This window comes from Saimiri boliviensis, chromosome 3, assembly GCF_048565385.1.
Source record: "Saimiri boliviensis isolate mSaiBol1 chromosome 3, mSaiBol1.pri, whole genome shotgun sequence".
NCBI classification, from domain to species: Eukaryota; Metazoa; Chordata; class Mammalia; order Primates; family Cebidae; genus Saimiri; species Saimiri boliviensis.
Window position 1 is genome coordinate 138,483,004 of NC_133451.1, and position 19,197 is coordinate 138,502,200.

Sequence of the window (19,197 nt, forward strand, 5' to 3'; positions counted from 1 at the left end):
CCTTGCCTGCCTCTGTAGTAACTATTTAATTTGTGTCTACAAATACTTATTCATAGAGGACATCCTTCCTGCTTTGGAAGATGCATTAGTCAGGGACAAAGAATGTACAGAAGTGACAGCTTTATTTCTTAACTATTCACATTCCAACCCCAAAACTTCCAAAATCAAGAACCTTAAAATCATTTCAAATTATGAATAAAGTAATCCAGGGTTACCCGTGGCTCTCCTGTGAGGTCTCTGCCCCTGGGACTAAATCTCCATGCATTCTCTTCCCAGCCCTGTATACAACCAACAGCTTCAGCTACAGTGCCTACTCTGTATAATGTTAGATCCAGGAGAGCCAGAGAGAGTAGTACAATAGGTAACAAGAAGTCAGAGAAGTCCAGATTGTTGGCTCTTGAGATGGTGGCATTAATCCATTTTTGGTAGTAGATTACATTGGTATAGACTCCAGGAAGAGATTTACCACATTCTAATCCCCAGCTCACCACTCCTATCTGGATCCATATACCATCAATGTGACAAGACAGAGGCCCTCCAGAATCACCCTAAGGAAGAAATAAAGATAATGAGCATAGTGAAAAGAGACATGAAGAAGAGAGTAGTAATAAGGGGTGGAGAATTCTTTTAAACTAGGCCATGGGACCCATGGAGCTGTGGAACCCTGCAGGGAGCTGGACTAATCACTGCTTTAGGGAGAGATCACAGGAATTTTAGAATCATAGCATTGAAATTGTTAGAGACCTTAGTGAAACGTATTAGTAATTTCAAAATATTTATCTGTGATAAAAAGAGAAAACTAATGTGATGATTTTTCACTAAAGGTAAATTTATTCAAATTAGCCAACTGCCTTTTTTTCCTGTTCTTAGGTTCTTACCGCTCTTTTTTTAGTGTTAAGTAATCCATTCTTACATAAAATGATAGTGATAGTGTTGGTAGTAGTCTTCCAATCTTATTCTCTTTCTTTTAACAGCTTTGCTGACATATAATTCACATCTACATAATTCAGTGGTTTTTAGTATATTTACAGAGTTGTACAACCATCACCACAACCCATTTTAGAACATTTTTATCACCCTAAAAAGAAACCTCATACCCATTTGTAATTACCCCCATTTCTTCCCAACCCTCCCAGCTAGGCCAACCAGTAGTCCACTCTCTGCCTCTATGGATTTGCCTATTTTAGACATTTCATATAAACGAAATCATGTAATATGTGGCCTTTTGTGTCTGGCTTCTTTCAGTTAGCACATTCTTTTCAAGTTTCATCCATATTTTATCAGTACTCCATTCCTTTTTATGGCTGAATAATATTCCATTGTATGGATATGCCACTTTGTGTTTCTGCATTCATCACTTGATGGACGTTGTGGTTGCTTCCATTATTTGGGCTATTATAAATAATGCTTCTAGGGCCCAGCATGATGGTTCCTGTCTGTAATCCTAGTGCCTTGGGAGGCCAAGGCAGGATGATCAGGCCAGGAAATGGAGACCAACTTGCAACACAGTGGGACCCTGTGTCTACAAAAAAAAAAAAAAAAGATGCTGTAGTGGCATGTGCCTATTGTCCCAACCACTCCGGAAGCTAAGGCAGAAGTATTGCTTGAGCCAAATTTACAATGAACTAAGATCTTGCCACTGCACTCCAGCCTGGGTGACAGAGCAAGACCCTGTTTCTTTCTTTTTTTTTTTTTTTTTGAGACAGAGTTTAGCTCTTGTTACCCAGGCTGGAGTGCAATGGTGCAATCTTGGCTCACTGCAACCTCCGCCTCCTGGGTTCAAGCAATTCTCCTGCCTCAGCCTCCTGAGTAGCTGGGATTACAGGCACACGCCACGATGCCCAGCTAATTTTTTGTATTTTTAGTAGAGACGGGGTTTCACCATGTTGACCAGGATGGTCTTGACCTCTCGACCTTGTGATCCACCCGCCTCGGCCTCCCAAAGTGCTGGGATTACAGGCTTGAGCCACCGCGCCCAGCCTGCAAGACCCTGTTTCTAAAATAATAATCATTATGCTGCTGTGAACACTTGTGTACCAGTTTTTTTTTTATTGTTTGTTTATTTAAAGATGGGATCTCACTGTTTTGTCCAGGCTGGTCTTGAACTCCTGGGCTGAAGTGATCCTTCTGCCACAGGCTTCTGAGTAGCTAAGATTACAGGTGGAAGCCACTGTGCCCAGCTCACATGCAAGTTTTTGTATGGACATATTTTCATCTTAGTCTATACCTAGGAGTGGAATTTCTGGGTCATATGGTAATTCTATATTTAACCTTTGAGGAACTGCCAAACAGTTTTTCAAAGAGGCTGCACCATTTTATGTTACAACCAACAGTGTTTGAAGACTCCAGTTTCTCTACATTTGCATATCTTTATACTAACTGGCTATTTGTATATCTTTAGAAAAATATCTATTCAGATTCTTTGCTCTTTTAAAAATTGTGTTCTTTTTATGATCAAGTTATAAGTGTTCTTTATATATTCTAGATACAGATCCCTTACATATGTGATTTGCAAATATTTTCTTCCATTTCATAGGCTACGTTTTTACTTTGTTGATAGTATACATTGATGCATAAAATTTTTGACTTTTAAAGGACTCTTTTTTTGTAGTTGCTTATGCTTTTAATAATGTATCTAAGACAATGTTGCCTAATCAAGGTCACAAAAACCTACCTATATGTTTTTTCCCTAAAGGTGCTACAGTTTTAGCTCTAATGTTTAGGTCTTAGATCCATTTTGAGTTAACTTTGTATATGGCAAGGTCAGGTTCTAAGTTCATTCTTTTACATGTGGTTATATATTTGTCCCAGCATCATTTGTTGAAATGACTATAACTTGTTCATTGAACTGATTTGACACCAATGTTTAAAATTAATTGACCATAAATATAAGAGTTTATTTCTGTACTCTCAATGGTATTTCATTGATCTATATATGTCTCTCCTTATGCTAGTACAACATTGCCTTGATTACTGTTAGTTTTGAAATAAGAAAAATGTGTGTCCTTCAACTTTTTTCTTGTTTTTCAAGATTGTTTTGGGCCCATTGAATTTCCATATGCATTTTAGGATCAGCTTGTCAATTTCTGCAAAGAAACCAGCTGGGTTTTCATAGAGATTACATTGAATCTGTAGATCCATTTGGAGAATACTGTAATTTAAGCAATATTAAGTTTATTCCTATTTTATTCTTTTTAAAACTATTATAAATGTAATATTGTTTTCTTAAGTGTTTCCTTAGATTATACATTGCAACTGCAGAGAAATATAGTTGCTTATTTATTTATTTATTTTTAAGACAAAGTCTGGCTTTGTCATCCTGCCCAGGCTGGCGTGATCTCAGCTTACTGCAGTCTCCACTTCCCAGGTTCAAGCAGTTCTGCCTCAGTCTCCTGAGTAGCTGAGATTACAGGCACCCTGGCACCATGCCCAACTAGTTTTTGTAATCTTAGTAGAGACAGGGTTTCACCATGTTGTCAGGCTGGTCTTGAACTCTTTTTGTTGTTGTTGTTGTTGTTGTTGTTTTCTTTTTTTTTCTTTTTGTCATGGTCTTGAACTTTTAACCTCAATAAATCCACCCGCCTTGGCCTCCCAAACTGCTGGGATTACCGGCATGAGCCTCTACGCCCTGCTTACAGTTGCTTTTTGTATATTGTTCCTATATCCTTCACTTTTTGCTGAATGTGTTTATTATTTCTAATTTTGGGAAGGGTGTCATTCCTTTAGATTTTCTATTTTTAAAATCATGTCATCTGTGAATAGAGATAGTTTTACTCTTTCTTTCCAATCTGATATATATTTTTTTGTCTCTTGCTTAATTCTGACTAGAACTTCCAGTACAATGTTGAATAGAAATGGCAAGAGTAGACATCCTTGTCTCTTTCCTGGCCTTTTGGCAAAAGCATTTAGTATTTTACCATTAAATATTTTAGCTGTAGGTTTTTTTGTAGTTGTACTTGAACCAGTTGAAAAAATGCACTCATTGTTGAGTGTTTTTTTTTTTAACTTGAAGAGTTGTTGGATTTTTGTTAAATGTTTTTTCCATATTTATTGACAACATCATATGGGTTTTGCTCTTTATCCTAAGAACATGGTATGTTAACATTAATTGATTTCTGGATTTTAAACCAACCTAAGTTTCCTGGGATAAATACCGGTTGTTTATGATAGATCGTTTTCTTTAAAACAAAAAAACAAAAAAACAGAGAGAGAGAGAGAGAGAGAGAGAGACAGGGTCTCACTCTGTCTCCCAGGCTGGAGTGTGGTGGTACAAACACAGCTCACTATGGCCTCAACCTGCCATTCTCAAGCGATCATCCCACCTCAGCTTACCGAGTAGCTGGGACTACAGGTGCATGCCACTATGCTTGGCTTTTAAAAATCTTTTGTAGAAACAAGGTCCCACTATGTTGCTCAGGCTAGTCTTGAACCCCTGACCTCAAGTGATCCTCCTGTCTTGGCCTCTCAAAGTGCTGGGATTACAAGGCTTGAGCCACCACATCCTAAAAAGAATCCACATACCCATTTGTAATTATCCCCAGTTGGAATTTTGAGGTCAGCCAACTTGACTTCCTGTTGAAACAAGAAATCGGCATTCAGGTATATAATCCTTTTTATATGTTGTTGGATTTGGTTCGTTGAGGATTTTTTCACCTCTATTCATAAGAGATACTGGTCTATAACTTCCTTATGATGTCTTTGTCAGGTTTTAGTCTCAGGAAATACTGATCTCGGAATGAGTTGGGAAATGTTCCCTCTTTTTCTTTCTTTTTTTTTTCTTTTCTTTTTTTTTTTTTTGAAGACAGAGTCTTGCTGTCACCCAGGCTGGAGTGCAGTGGCATGATCTTGGCTCACTACAACCTCTGCCTCCTGGGTTCAAGCAATTCTTCTCCCTCAGCCTCCCAAGTAGCTGGGATTACAGGTGTGTGCCACCATACTCAGCTAATTTTTGTATTTTTAATAGAGACAAGGTTTCACCATGTAGGCCAGACTGGTCTTGAACTCCTGACCTCAGGTGATCCGCCCACTTTGGCCTCCCAAAGTGCTGGGATTACAGGTGTGAGCCACTGTGCCCAGCCCCTTCTTTTGTTTTTCAAAAGAACTTGTGTAGAATTGATATTAATTCTTTTCTTTTCTTTTGAGACAGAATCTCACTCTGTCACACAGGCTAGAGTGCAGTGGCACAATCTCAGCTCACTGCAACTCTGCCTCCCAGATTCAAGTGATTCTCATGCCTCAGTCTCCCAAATAGCTGGGAATACAGGCGCATGCTACCACGCCCAGCTAATTTTTGTATTTTTTGTAGAGATGGGGTTTTGCCATGTTTGCTAGGCTGTCTCGAACTCCTGGCCTCAAGTGACTCGCACGACTTGGCCTCCTAAAGTGCTAGGATTACAGGTGTAAGCCACTGCGTGTGGCCAGAATTGGTATTAATTCCTTAAATGTTTGGTGGAATTCACCGATGAAGCCACCTGGACCTGGTCTTTTATTTGTTGGTAGTTTTTTGTTTTTTGTTTTAAATCACAAATGCAGTCTCTTTACTTTTTATTCAGACCACCTATTTCTTCTTAGGTAAGTTATGCTAGTTTGTGTGTTTCTAGGAATTGTTCCATATCATTTTAGTTATCTAACTTTTTGGCATACTGTTATTCATAGTAGTATCTTATGAATTCCTTTTATTTCTGTAAGATTGCTAGTAATGTCCCAGTTTTATTGTTAACTTTAGTAATTTGAGTCTTTTTTTTCTTGCTCAGTCTAGCTAAAGTTGTTTTTCAATTTTATTGATCTTTTTAAGGAACCAGTTTATATTCTCTATTGTCTTTCTCTTCTCTAGTTCAGTAATTTCCACTATATCCCTTATTTCCTTCTTTGTATTTTCTTTAAGTTTAGTTTGGAGCGGTTTTTTTTTTTTTTTTAAGACAGGGTCTCACTCTGTCACCCGGCGTGGATCACGGTGGTCCAAATATAGCTCACTGCAGCCTGGAACTCCTGGGCTCAAGCTATCCTCCCAAGTAGCTGGGACTACAGGCTTGTCCTACCACTCCCAGCTAATTTTATCCTCCCAAGTAGCTGGGACCACAAGTGCACCGCCATGTCTGGCTGATTTTTTAAAATTATTTTTGTAGACAGAGGGTCTCACTATATTGCCCAGGCTGATCTTGAACACCTGGGCTGAAAAAAAAGTCTCCTACCTTATCCTCCCACATTGCTGTGATTATAGGTATGAGCCATCACACCCAGCCTTTTTTTTAAGAGATAGAGTGTCAGAGTCTTGCTGTGTTGTCCAGGCTGAAGTGCAGTGGTGTGATCATAGCTCACTACATATGTGAACTTCTGGGCTCAAGGTATCCTCCTGCCCCAGCCTCCTAAGTAGCTGGGACTATAGGCTTGTCCCACCACTCCCAGCTAATTTTTTTTAATTTTTAATTTTTAGGATCGGCAAGGTCTCACTGCGTTGCCCAGGCTGGCCTTGAACTTCTTTTTCCAATGTCTTACATGGAAAATTAGGTTACTGATTTGAGATTTATTGTTTAATGTAGGCATTTACAGTTATAAATTTCTCTCTAAGCAGTGCTTTAGTGCATCCATAAGATTTGGTATGTTGTTTCTTCATTTTTATTCATCTCAAAACATTTCCTAATTTTTTGTGTGATTCTTTTTTTCTTTGACCCATTCATTATTTAGCAGTGTATTACTGTCCATGTATTTGTGAATTTCCGTATTTCTCTCATTTCGAATTTCATTCCATTTTGATTGGAAAATATACTTTATATAATTTTAATCCTTCTAACTTTATTGGGTCTTGTTTTACTGCCTAGCATATGGTCTATTCTGGAAAATGTTCCATGGGCATTTAAGAAGAAAGTATATTGTGCTCTTCTTAGAACTTTTTCTGTTTTTAAAATTTCTTATGGGAGTGACTTGTCTCTGATAAACTGTGCTTCAGAAAACAATTATAAATTGTGGACAGCATATAAGAGCCTACTCTCTGAAGGCAGTAGAGAGTGGCCAATAGCAGGCAGAAACTAGAATCAATCCTTGATAGAAAAGAATGGCATTCTTAAAAAAAAAAAAAAAAAGATTCTTCCCTTAAAGCAGGCCCCAGTCATTATCACACATAGTGGCTGGAACTTGAAAAGAAACCCACAGTCCTACCAACTTGAGGAATTAAAGGGTAGCGTTTAGAGCTACCACAGCAGTTGGAAAGTGAAGGGAAAAATACCAGAAAGAAGAGAACTACAGAGAGGGAGTCCCAAGTTCTGCATATAAACTCTGCTCAAATCTTTGACTAAACCCTGAACTACACACATGTGCGGGTTAGACTCCAAGCAGCTCGGCTAAGACTAAAATAACTGATAGCTATCACAGGAGAGATCCAGTTTGGATTTTTGAGGTCAGCCAAGTTGACTTCCCATTGAAACAGGAAATCAGCAGCATTCTTTAGAGAAGCATAACAATCTGTACTTCCTATACCATGCTACTGACATTGTCCAGGATATATTTCAAAATGATTAGATGTTAAAATAAATAAACAAAACAGGAAAATGTTTTCCAAGATAAACTGGAAAATGCTACTCATGAGGAAAAGCAGTCAGTGGAGAATAACCCTGACATAACTCAGACTGATTTTGGAATTTGCAGATAAGGATTTAAAGCAACTATTATAACTGTGATCAACACATGTGAAGGAAAATATTTATAACATACAGATGGAAAACCTTGGCAGAGATCTAGAAAGTATGTGTGGATGAGAGAAGGAGAGAATAAAACCAAATGGTCATTCTAGAACTAAAATATATGACATAAAAATTTCACTAGATGAACTTAACAGTAAAATGTAAATGACAGCAGGAAGAGGCAGTCATCTTCAATATAGATAAATTTAAAAGTATGCAATTTGAATAACAGAGAAAAAAATGTAAAAATAAAATGGACCTGTGTGAAGATACCAGAAGGTATAACTTACAAGTTTATGGTGTCAACTAGAAGGGGAGGAGAGAGAAATGAGGCAGAATAGTTTTAGAAGAAATCATTACTGAAAAATTTCCAAGTGTTAGTGAAAGATGTTAAATAATAGATTTTTAAAACCCAAAAACTCAGTGAACACCAAATAGGATAAATGCAAAGAAAACCACACCTAATACATCATATTCAAACTGCCGACAATCAAAGGTAGAGAAAAAAATACTCAAAGCAGCCAAGAGCAAAACAACACATTACAGTCAATGGAATGAAGATGCAAATAATAGCTGATTTTTTATCAGTTATGACAGAGAGACTATAGAAAGACATCTTTTAGGTATAGAATGAAACATTCCTACTTGAAAAAATTTAAAAGCTGGCAATTCTGCTTCAACCTCTTAATATACTTGTGAAAATATAAGGTCTATAAAAGTCCAGCAACCCAAGGAGGAAGGATTGCTTGAGGCCAGGAATTCGGGATCAGCCTGAGCAACAAAATGAGACCTCATCCCTACAAAACAATGAAAAAATTAGCTGGGCCTGGTGGTGGGTGCTTGTAGTCCCAGCTGCTCAGGAGGCTGAGGTGGGAGGATGACTGCTTGAACTCAGGAGCTGGAGGCTATAGTAAGCTATGATCATGCCATTGCACTCCAGCCTGGGTGACAGAGCAAGACTCTGTCTCTAAAACAATAATAAATAAAAAGTCCAATGACCAGTGGTTAACATTGGTCTAGATCAATAGTCTTATAGTTGAAGAAATTGATTTCACAGACACAAGTTAAAGTGATTTGTCCAGGGTAACACAAGAGTTATCGTTAGAACTCTTATCTCCTGACTTCCAATCCACTGTTATTTATGGATAGGAAAACCTGGATCCAAATTAAGATCTCATGTAAAAAAAAAAAAAAAAATCTCAAGAGCAAATCCTGACCTTGCAACTATCCTTCATGTTTTGAGTATCACCAGCACAAATCTTGTCTTCCTTAATGACTGGCTCCAGTGCTGGCAAGAAGATACCAATTGGGTTGTAGAGCTGTTCGCAAGCCTGGCGGTCAATAATGGGTATTTCTGCTTCCTGAAGGGTAGAATGGTAATCACTATCTGTAGAGGAAGACAGGAACAAAAGATTAAAGCAACCTGGAAAAGTGCAGGGGCAGCATTCAGTCATGATGTGCAGAAGTCTCTGAATGGGAATCCAAAAACAGCTTACAATCACTTTCCAATCATGTTTGCTTATCTTTTGGTACACTTAAATCTAAAACTTAATAATTCTAAATTATTTCTGCTTTTTTGAGATTTTTTTCAAATTGAGCCATTGTTCTAAGTAATGAGTACTTTTGATAAATTCTGATTGAGTAAAAGTATGAGTATTCTAAAGGATTCTAAATCTTTCTTTCCAATTTTTTTGCTCCTAGATCAATTCCTGTCTTGTCTCTACTCCATCCTGGGAAAGAGTTGACACAACGCTTTAAAAACAGATAAAAAAAAAAAAAAAACACTTGACTCTCTCTCCAAACTTTAAAGCAGGCTTACTAACCTCTGTTTGAGAGAGCTAGTTACGTGTTTGAATTGTTAATATCTGCCCTTCCAGCTATAGCTAGACTCTGCAAGATGTAAAACTAAAATAAAAATATAAATGTCAAAAAAGATATTTAAAAATATAAATAATAGCATTAGATTGATCTGGTTTTGTTGAAAAGTATTTGCCATAGTAAGGATATGCCTCGAATAGGAATGTTCTGGAGTACAAGAGGGTATAAAACAACCCTTCTCTCTGCCCATTCTCACCTAAACTTTCCTTAACTTTTCCCCATCCAGTCACCCAACAAGAGGCTGGAATTGCCAACTGTGTTGTGATATTGGGCAAGCAAATAGGCAGGATGGCAGAAGTGAAGGTGACTTGAGAGGACAGTTTCAACAAGGCAACATCTGCTGTTGTATCTTCGTACTTGGGGTGGGTGATGATTTTGGACACGTAGTACTTCACACTTTTACTTGAGTCACCTACTTTAATCGATCCCAGCAACACAGTATATGAAAAAGTATTCCAGGTCCTGCAGAAGGGGGAAAAAAAGGAGGAGGAGAATTAAACTGGGGCCTGTTTATGGCCTGCAGCTGAGTCAGAACAAGTTGCCTATATAGCCTGTAAGTCTCTAGTTAAGAAAGCAGAGTAGCCGACTGGGAATTAACCAGGGTGCTTCCAACTTCAAGTAGGGTTGATTTGTCTCCTCCTCTCCTCTCTTTCTCTCTCTCCCTCATTCCCTGACCACTCTTTCTGTGGTCTCTTCTTAGAGGCTTGCAGCCTGCGTTTTGTCCTGTATTTTCTCTCCGGTTCTCTCATTTACCTCTTCCATTCTCCATGGTCTCAGCTATCACCTGTGTGCTTAGTAGACATTGCTGTTTATTGTCCATACTGATTCTGTTCTGAGCACTAGACCTTCATTTCTGAATAAAATGTTAAAGCAAAATATAACCACAGTTATACATATACACAGTTAAGATGTCAGGTAGTTTGATAAGTTGTACAAAATAAATAAATAAATCTTGAATTCTCGGCCTTACTACCCTCAGTTCATACTATTTAGAGGCAATCACATTCAACTCTTTCGGCTCTTAGTAATTTTCAGATGTTTTCAAGAAACCCTATGTATTGCTGTGTTTTTATTTTTCTTTTTCAGTTTTAGAAAACTGAGTTCCTAGTGTGGAAGGTGAGGATAGAACTTTCTAATGCATCGCTGTTTACCCCCCACCTCCCACTTGCATTCTACCCATCCTCCTAGCCAGTGTTACCATAACGTTTTGTTAAATAAGTATTTAATGTGTTTGTTCTTGTGGCTATGTAAACATTATTTACTACTGGGTCCTATTGGGTGATTACATTTCTTGTAAAACTTTTTGCTTCTCCTGGAGTTGATCAGTGGGTTCACTTTGGTTTTTCGTTTTTATCTTTATATCCATCATCAGTCTCACTTCCCGGACCCTCCACCAGAAATGTCAGTCTCCTCTCATTTTGTTCAAACTTGTCAGGCATTCTATCAATAATTTTTTTTGGAGCCCTCTGCCCTCTTGTTCTAATCTGGGCTGCGGCACATCCATCATCTTGGCACTTTATCCTTTATGACTTTCCTAGGGATTCTCTTCTGTGTTATATCCCCTTTTGTCTGTATCCTGTGTCTGTTTTGCCCCCTTTATTTTGGTGGAGCACATTCTCCTATGGCTTCCTGAGAAAACGTGCATGAGAGGTAACATTTTTGCTGCTTCGTGTATTTGAAAATGTTTTACTTCTATCCCACATTTGATTGATAGTTTGCATATGGATAGAATTCTAAGTTGTAAATAATTTTCTTTTAGCATTCTGAAGTTATTACTCTATTTTCTTTTTTTTAACTTAATTTTTTTTTTAGAGACAAGGTCTTACTCTGTTACCCAGGCTGGAATGCAGTGGCACAGTCATAGCTGACTGCAGCTTTGAACTCCTGGACTCAAGTGATCCTCCCACCTCAGCCTCCTGAATAGCTGGGATTACAGGTGCAAACCACCACACCTGGCTTGTTTTCTTTGGACTTTCAGTGTTGTTATTGGAGAGTCCTGGCATTTTAATTTCTGTGTGTATCAGTTATCAACTGTTGCAAAACAAGTTATAAAGCTTAGGGGCTTAAAACAACAAATATTTATCTCATAGTTTTTATGGGCCAGGAATCATGTATGACTTAGTTGAGTACCACTGACTCAAGGTCTCATGTGGCTGCAATCAAGGTGAGCTGCAGTCATCTCACTGGGGAGGATCTGTGTCCAAACTCACTTATGCTGATAGGCTTTGGGCCTTCTCACTGTTGACTGGAGATGCTGGTTCCACATGGGCCTCTCTATAGGGATTCTCACCACATGACAAATTGCGTTTCTCACAGAAGTGGCTCTTAGAGCTCAGACTGTGTTTGTGACCCAAAAAAACTTATGATAAAAATCTCCTGACTAGTTTTTAGAAGGTGATTTGGAAAAAAAATAAGAAGAGTCTTTAACATAGTGCCTGTCTCCAGCTTTCCTTTTCCTACTTCTATGCCCTATCTCTAGTTGTTCCTGGTTTGATAGTCTGACATGATTTGGATTTCCTTCTGCCCTACCTATCTTACCACCTTCATTCCTCTGTTGGTTCATTCATGAAGTGATGCAAATATTCACCGAGAACCTGTCTGTGTGCTAGCTGCCAGCTAGAACTTACCTTGGTAGGCAGTGTGCTGCTGTCAGTATCCACCTCTCACTGACGAGGGAACCTCCACAGATGAAGTTGTTGTCCAAGTGTAGGCTGACCTGCCAAGGCCAGCGCCCTGCAGCAGCATCCTGGCCACCTGTAATGCGGCTTGAGTATACAGGTCGCCCGCACACTACAGAAAGAAAAGAAAGGAAAATGTGGAAACTTGGGAGTCCTGTTTCTCTGATTCCCCACCTTATCATCATTCCCAAACTCCCATCTATTCCTAGGACCTGAACTGTCCCTAGACACCATACTCTATCCTACTCTCATTCCATACCTAGCAGTCTTAGGCTCAAAATGGAGACCACTCACCTGATTGCAGCTCTTTCTTTTTGGGAAAAGAACGTGAGCAAGACCCTAAAGAAGAAATAGGGTATCATTAATACATAATAACACATCTAATATCTAGATTTGCTGAACAGAGAGCCTTCCTTTTATGTAAATTTTCCAGATTGCTATCAAAGGGCAAATTTTCAAATGAGTTCTACCTATTAGTGGACATCTTTACAAACATACTTACCTGCCTTCCTTAGCAGTGTCCATGGAACATAATTTAACTTAAAACAAAATTTTTTGAGCCAGGCATAGTGGCTCATGCCTGTAATCCCGGTGCTTTGGGAGGATGAGGTGGGAGAATTGCTTGAGGCCAGGAGTTTCAGACCAGCCTGGGCAACATGACAAAACCAGGTCTCTAAAAAAAAAAAAAAAAAAAGATTTCTACATTTCCTTTTCTCCTCTTTCTCTAATGTACAGGTGACCTGTATACTCAAGCCACATTGCAGGTGGCCAGGATGCTGCTGCAGGGTGCTGGCCTTGGTGGGTCAGCCTACACTTGGACCACAGCTTTATCTGTGGAAGTTCCCCTTTCAGTGAAAGGTGGATACTGACAGCAGCATACTGCATAAAAGTGTGAGTTCTGGTTGGCAGCTAGGACACAGATAGGTTCCTGGTGAATATTTTCATGACTTCGTCAGTGAACCAACAAACAAATGAAAGCAGTAAGATAGGCTAGGCACGGTAGCTCATGCCTATAATCCCAGCACTTTGGGAGGCTGAGGTGGGTGGATTGCTCAAGTCCAGGAGTTCAAAACCAGCCTGGGCAACATGGCCAAACACCATCTCTACAAAACATATGAAGAAATTACCCAGGTATGATGGTGCATACCTGTAGTCTCAGCTACTCGGGAGGCTGAGGCAGGAGGATTGCTTGAACCCAGGAGGAGGATGATGCAGTGAGTTGAGATGATGCCACTGCAAGCCAGCCTGGGCAAGAGAGTGAGACCGTGTCTGAAAAAAAAAAAAAAAGGAAAAAAACTGGTAAGATAGGTAGGGCAGAAGGAAACCCTAGGTCACGTCAGACTCTCAAACTAGGGATGACCAGAGATAGAGCATAGACGTAGAAAAAGGAATACTGGAGACAGGTGCTGTATTAGAGACCTTCCTTATTTTTCGCAAATCACTTCCTAAATACCAGTTGGGTATTTTTGTCTTAAGCTGTTTCGGGTCACAAACACAACAGGTGTGGTCGCACACCTGTAGTCCCAGCTACTAGGGAGACTGAGGTGGGAGGATTGCTTGAGCCCCAGGAGTTTGAGGTTGCAGTGGGCTATGATTGTGCCACTGCACTCTAGCCTGGATGACAGAGTGAGACTCTGTCTCTTAAAAAAAATTTATGCTCTATGAAGATTCAAATTTAACTTTTACTTGATTCAAGGTCATCATTAGGAATATCAAGTGTGTTATTTTATAAATACAATGATGCCTTCAGATGTGGTTTAGGTTTGCAAGCTATTTACTTTTGTACTATTTGGTTTAACTGAATTAGCATTTTGCAGCATAATTGTGTATCTTCTTTGCTACCTGTTGTTACGTTTTTTGGTCCCTCAGCATACCCTTTTGTTTTTTGTTTTTTGGGGAGACAAGGTCTTCTTACTCTGTCACCCAGGCTGGAGTGCAGTGGCCACTATCTTGACTTACTTCAACCTCCACTTCCCAGGCTCAAGCACTTCTCTTGCCTCAGCCTCCTGAGTAGCTGGGACTACAGGAGCCCACAACTTCACCCAGCTAATTTTGGGGGTTTTTTTGTTTTTTTTCTAGAGATGGGGTTTCGCCATGTTGCCCAGGCTGGCCTTGTACTCCTGATCTCAAGTGATCTGCCCGCCTTGGCCTTCCAAAGTGCTGGGATTATAGGCATGAGCCACTGTGCTTGGCCAGTATACCCTTCTTTTAAATCAGTGTGCACCAGAAAAATAAATGAACAAGCTTATGCCTGAAGCCATTGAACAGTGTTTGCTCTTCCAGTTCCCTCTGCTTGATATTATCTTTTCCTGTATCCTCTTAACTAATTTACTTATCTCCTTCAGGTCTGCTCAAATGACTCCTTCTTAGTGGGGCCTTCTTTAGCCCTCTAAAGATCACAACACTCCTGCCCCTGTACTTCAGATGCCCCTTTCCTTTCATAGTACTTATTACCTTATAATATGCTTTATAATTTACACATTTAATATGTGCGTTGATTGTAAGTCCCACAAAGAGAATCTTATGTGTGTGTGTGTTTGTGTGTGTGTACTGCTATTTCCAACCAGAATCATTGGAATGGTACTGGGCATATAGTAGCCTCTTAGGACTTTTCAGGCCATGCTATTCATAAGTAACATCCCATGGGTGAAGTGTCACATTGTTCTATATGATGCCTTCTTGAGTAAAAATCCTCTGCCTCTCCCTTCCCAACTCCACCCTGGGGCTCACCTGAGATCCCCAGCAGAAGGAGCAGCATGAAGGCACAGCCAGCAGGGCCCATGTCTCTGTCCTTAGGGCTAACACTTCTTCCTAGACTCAGGCTCCAAGGAAGAGGCCAGTAGGGAGCTGCCAGGACCAGCTTTTCCTCCTATATGGATTCTGCTTCACCCGATCCTCTCTTTTGCTTTCCTGAAGGGACCAGACTTCAAGAGAAGTGCAACTGCAGGACCCAGGGGAGGAACTGGGATCTGCGGTGACCCCTGCTGTCCTGGAAGATCAGGGTGTTTGGGGTTTCTGCCTGTGGCGTTGAGGAGTGGCTGGCTGGTTGAGGGCCCTGAAACAGGACCCTGTCTCTAGTAAGGAGATAGAAGGTGGACAGGATTCTCGAAAAGCGAGAAATGGAAAAGAGGAAATTAACCCAGTATCTGGTTAATTTTTCTGAGTTTTTTGGTTTGTTTTCATTTCTGTTACAGTGTTAGCTACACTGTAAGTCAGGTTTCCTGGGAAATAGACTCTTAAGACAGAGATTTGTGTGCAGGAAATTTATTTTAGGGTGGTCTCAGGATCAGCACCTTTTGGGTGGGTAGGAGGATTGTTTAGAGGGAAAGTTGAACTGCGATATATTTGCAACAGAGCCCTCAGCCCATCTCACAAGTTTCTCTGGAGCTGAGGTGGCCCTCAGAGATTTTCTGTATTGAGCTAAGAAGGATGGGCTCTTAGAGGTCTGCATCATTGGATGCAGGTAGCCTCCTAGGAGGGGGCATTACCTTGGGTGACGTGGCTCTGTTGGCAGTTCTTGGGATAGGACTTAGCTGTGAACTGTCAGCAACCAACATTCCTGGTTGCTAGGGGAATGAATTCTTCAGTTCTAAAGGGGGATCTTGGTGGTACACCACAACATCTGCTACAGAAATCTTTACTGTGCCTTTTGTTTTCTATGCCACTTGTTTGTAGAGTGCTAGGTCTGTGGAGGCAGAATTCAATGAACTATTAAAATATTACTGCTGTCGTACAGCTTAAAATATTGGGAGGCTTGAAAGAAATGTATCAGTAGTTTAAAAATAATAGAAGTGGCTGGGCATGGTAGCTTATGACTATTATCCCAGCACTTTGAAAGGCCAAGCTGGGAGGATTCCTTGAGGCCAGGAGTTTGAGACTAGCATGGGCAATACAGTGAGACCCTATATCTACAAAAATTTAAAAGTTAGCCAGGTGTGGTGACATGTACCTGAAGAAGTCCCCAGCTACTCGGGAGGCTGAGGCAGGAGGATCACTTGAACTCAGTAGTTCAAGGCTACATAAGCTATGACTGTACCACTGTTCTCCAACTTGGGCAACAGAAGGAATCTGTCTCAAATAATAATGGAAGACCAGGAAATGTAGCTATTTTGGTAAGAACTATTCAGTTACAGGCAACTGAGGCCCACTTAAGCTAGCTTAAATCAAGAGGATATTATTTTTAAAGCTATTGTTGTGAGCTGAATTATGTCTTCTCAAAAATTCATCTTGAAATCCTAACCACACTCCCATATCTCAGAGTATGACAGTATTTGGAGATAAGGTCTTTAAAAAGGTAATTACATTAAAAAGAGGTCATTTGGTTGGGTTCTAATCTGAGTGAATGATGTCCTTAGAAGAGGAAATTTCACGTACGTGACATGTACAGAGGGAGAAGACAGCTATTTACAAGCCTAGGATGCCTGAAACAAATCCTTCCCTCATGACCCTCAGAAAAAACCAGCCATTCTGATACCTTGAGAAAATAAATTTCTGTTGGTTAAGTCCATCTAGTCTGTGGTACTTTGTTACAGCAGCCCTAGCAAACTTACATAGGTATCTATGGAACAATAAGAACAGGGTAACAGGGACACCGGGAGCTGCCATAGGACAGCCCTGAAGACCAGAGCTGGAAAGGGGCTGATAGCTTAAGAGCTCATAGCAGGATCTTTTCTCTGGGTCTCTGCTATTAATATGGCTCAACCACATTCCATGTCATTTCTTTCTGTCTACTGTGAACTGCCCAAGTTGTTCCCTATTTTCAGTTCAGATTCCCAAGACGTCTTATTTGGTACAGATTATCTTTTCTACCCAGGATATAGATTCATGACCATGGATTAACTGTCCCTGGGGTAAGAACCCTTATAGAGGAAGGTGAGAAGATGGGGATGCAGAAATATGGCCAGCTCAGCAGCTGGGGCTGTTGTGGTAGGGCAGATGCCAGGTTTGCTATATCTCAATAAAGCAGCATAAAGATGTTTACCTCTTTAAATGCATTTTAAAAGATTTTAGAAGTGAACATTTGAAAAAATCTCTCCATTTGCTTTTTCATAAACAAGCAGACACTGACAGACCATGAATTTTTACCAAATTTATGTTTTTCAGATTCATTTGTTTTCATTTGAGTCTGTTTGATGGAATGAAACTCACCTACTATTACATTTGTGATAGTTTCTGAATACATGTTTAATGGTTCTTGTTTTGTATATCCAATTTTGTGTGTGTGTGTGGTTTATGCATTCACTCTGGTTTTCTGCCACTCATTGTGATTTTATCATTATGTAATGACTCTTAGTACTTTATACCTTTTTTTCTGAAATTAATATTACAACTGACAGTTTTTTCCAGCTCACTTCATTGAAGAAAAAGATTTCTTATTCGTAGCACAACCATCTATGTCAATATTCCAATTCATTTATGGTATTCACAGGCAATTGTAGCTATTGAGTTAACTCACTTAAGTATAGTTTTTTTAAAAAGTCAGAACTCAGTTTGAGATTTGCCTTCAGAACACGTTTAGAGTAAAGGTAGCTTATTATTCATTTTGCAGAGACCTGAAAGCTTTGGATAGATCTTTCTGTGGACTTGCCACAGGAACAAAAACTTGACCAGACAGTCCTTTCCCTCTGAGGATCTTCTGGTTGTCCCAGGTCCTTGGACTTCTTATCACTGGACAAATCTGAAGTCCTGGCCTATGCCCTTTATATGTTAGTTGGATTACTAATGGAATCTCTCTTCTCTTTTGTTTAAATGTTTTGTAAAAAATATATTTCAGTTTTGGTGTCTGTTAAGTTTAGTTGGAAATAAACTCTACATCATTTACTGATGTAACTAAGGCACCACTACTTTATTTTGAAAATTGGAAGGTAAAAGGAGAGAATTAAATAGTTATCCTACTTTTCCTGTATAAACTGTAGTTCAGAGTATGAAAATAGGTTTAGTTAGTGAGGGAAAATTCCAACTAATAAATGTGGTTGGACCAAAATCAAGTGGTGATTTTTCTCACAGCCCCTCATGAAATCAAGGAATTATTATCAAATCTTTAGATTAAAAGTTGATAGAGAGCTTAGGCCATTACATTTGAACCCTCTGATCAATCTTAGCATCACTAAAAGTGGGACATGTGCCTCCTGATATTATCCCCTATGAAGTATCCTTGTTAAAAAAAAGAAAAGTGAAACCTGAATCTCTAAAGCTACTTTCACTCGCAGCAAATATGAAGGATAAAGGAGTAAGTCAAATTACAGCTCAAGGAAGTAAATAGTCAAATGCAGAATGTAGGACATTTTACAAAGCATCTGACCCAGTTACTGTTGCAAGTCAATGTTATGAGGTAAAAAGGGAGAAAGACTGCTCTAGTTTGTAAGAAACTTAAGAGACATCAGTGTGTTTGGATCCTGATTTTAAAAATGAACTTATTGTTAATCTTGACAGCTGTGATAATGGCTTTTAGTTATATAAGAAATATCTGTTCCTAAAGAGAAAAGTGTGACCTTCTTAACCCTTTCTAAAGCTAAGCTAAAATGTTTTATCATTTTGGAGAAAGTTCCTCTGGTTTTCAGCACACAGTGCTATTCTTTTGTTTTCTTGAGGTATGGCTGTATTACCTTAAGCAAGTCACTCTTTCCCTAAGGCTTGTATTTTCCCATTGTACAAGGGAATCAGTTGTTATCTCAAAGATTAAATCATGCATTGCTTGTTTATCACCATATGTTATCTATTTATCTTTGCCTACATTATCTGTGTATAAATATTTTCTTTCTTTTCATTCAGTTATCAAGAAATATGCTGGATCTGTCATTTTACTGCTTCATTGGCTCTTATAAGGAAGTGCCAAAGAGTTGGAAGCAAGAGAGTGGATGCTTAATGCCCACCCCAGGGACTTTCCTGAACACAGCTCTTAGTTTCTGCCTCTGTCATCATGCTGTGTCTTCAGATCTTAGATTCTCTGTCCCCAGATTATTTCC

The 19,197-nt window shown here is 39.4% G+C and overlaps 2 protein-coding genes across 5 annotated transcripts in view; one reads left to right on the forward strand and one right to left on the reverse strand.

The window, feature by feature from the left end:
• Window positions 1–19,197, forward strand: part of SH3D19 (SH3 domain containing 19) — a 217,007-nt gene that overhangs the window by 38,827 nt on the left and 158,983 nt on the right. The window lies entirely within an intron of this gene.
• On the reverse strand, window positions 180–15,055 carry PRSS48 (serine protease 48). The gene is made up of 5 exons (XM_039479045.2): window positions 14,963–15,055; window positions 12,182–12,344; window positions 9,751–10,016; window positions 8,894–9,063; window positions 180–548 (listed from the first exon to the last, which is right to left on the reverse strand). Exons 1-5 carry the CDS (start codon window positions 15,012–15,014, stop codon window positions 180–182), a joined length of 1,020 nt encoding a protein of 339 aa, XP_039334979.1. The 5' UTR covers window positions 15,015–15,055.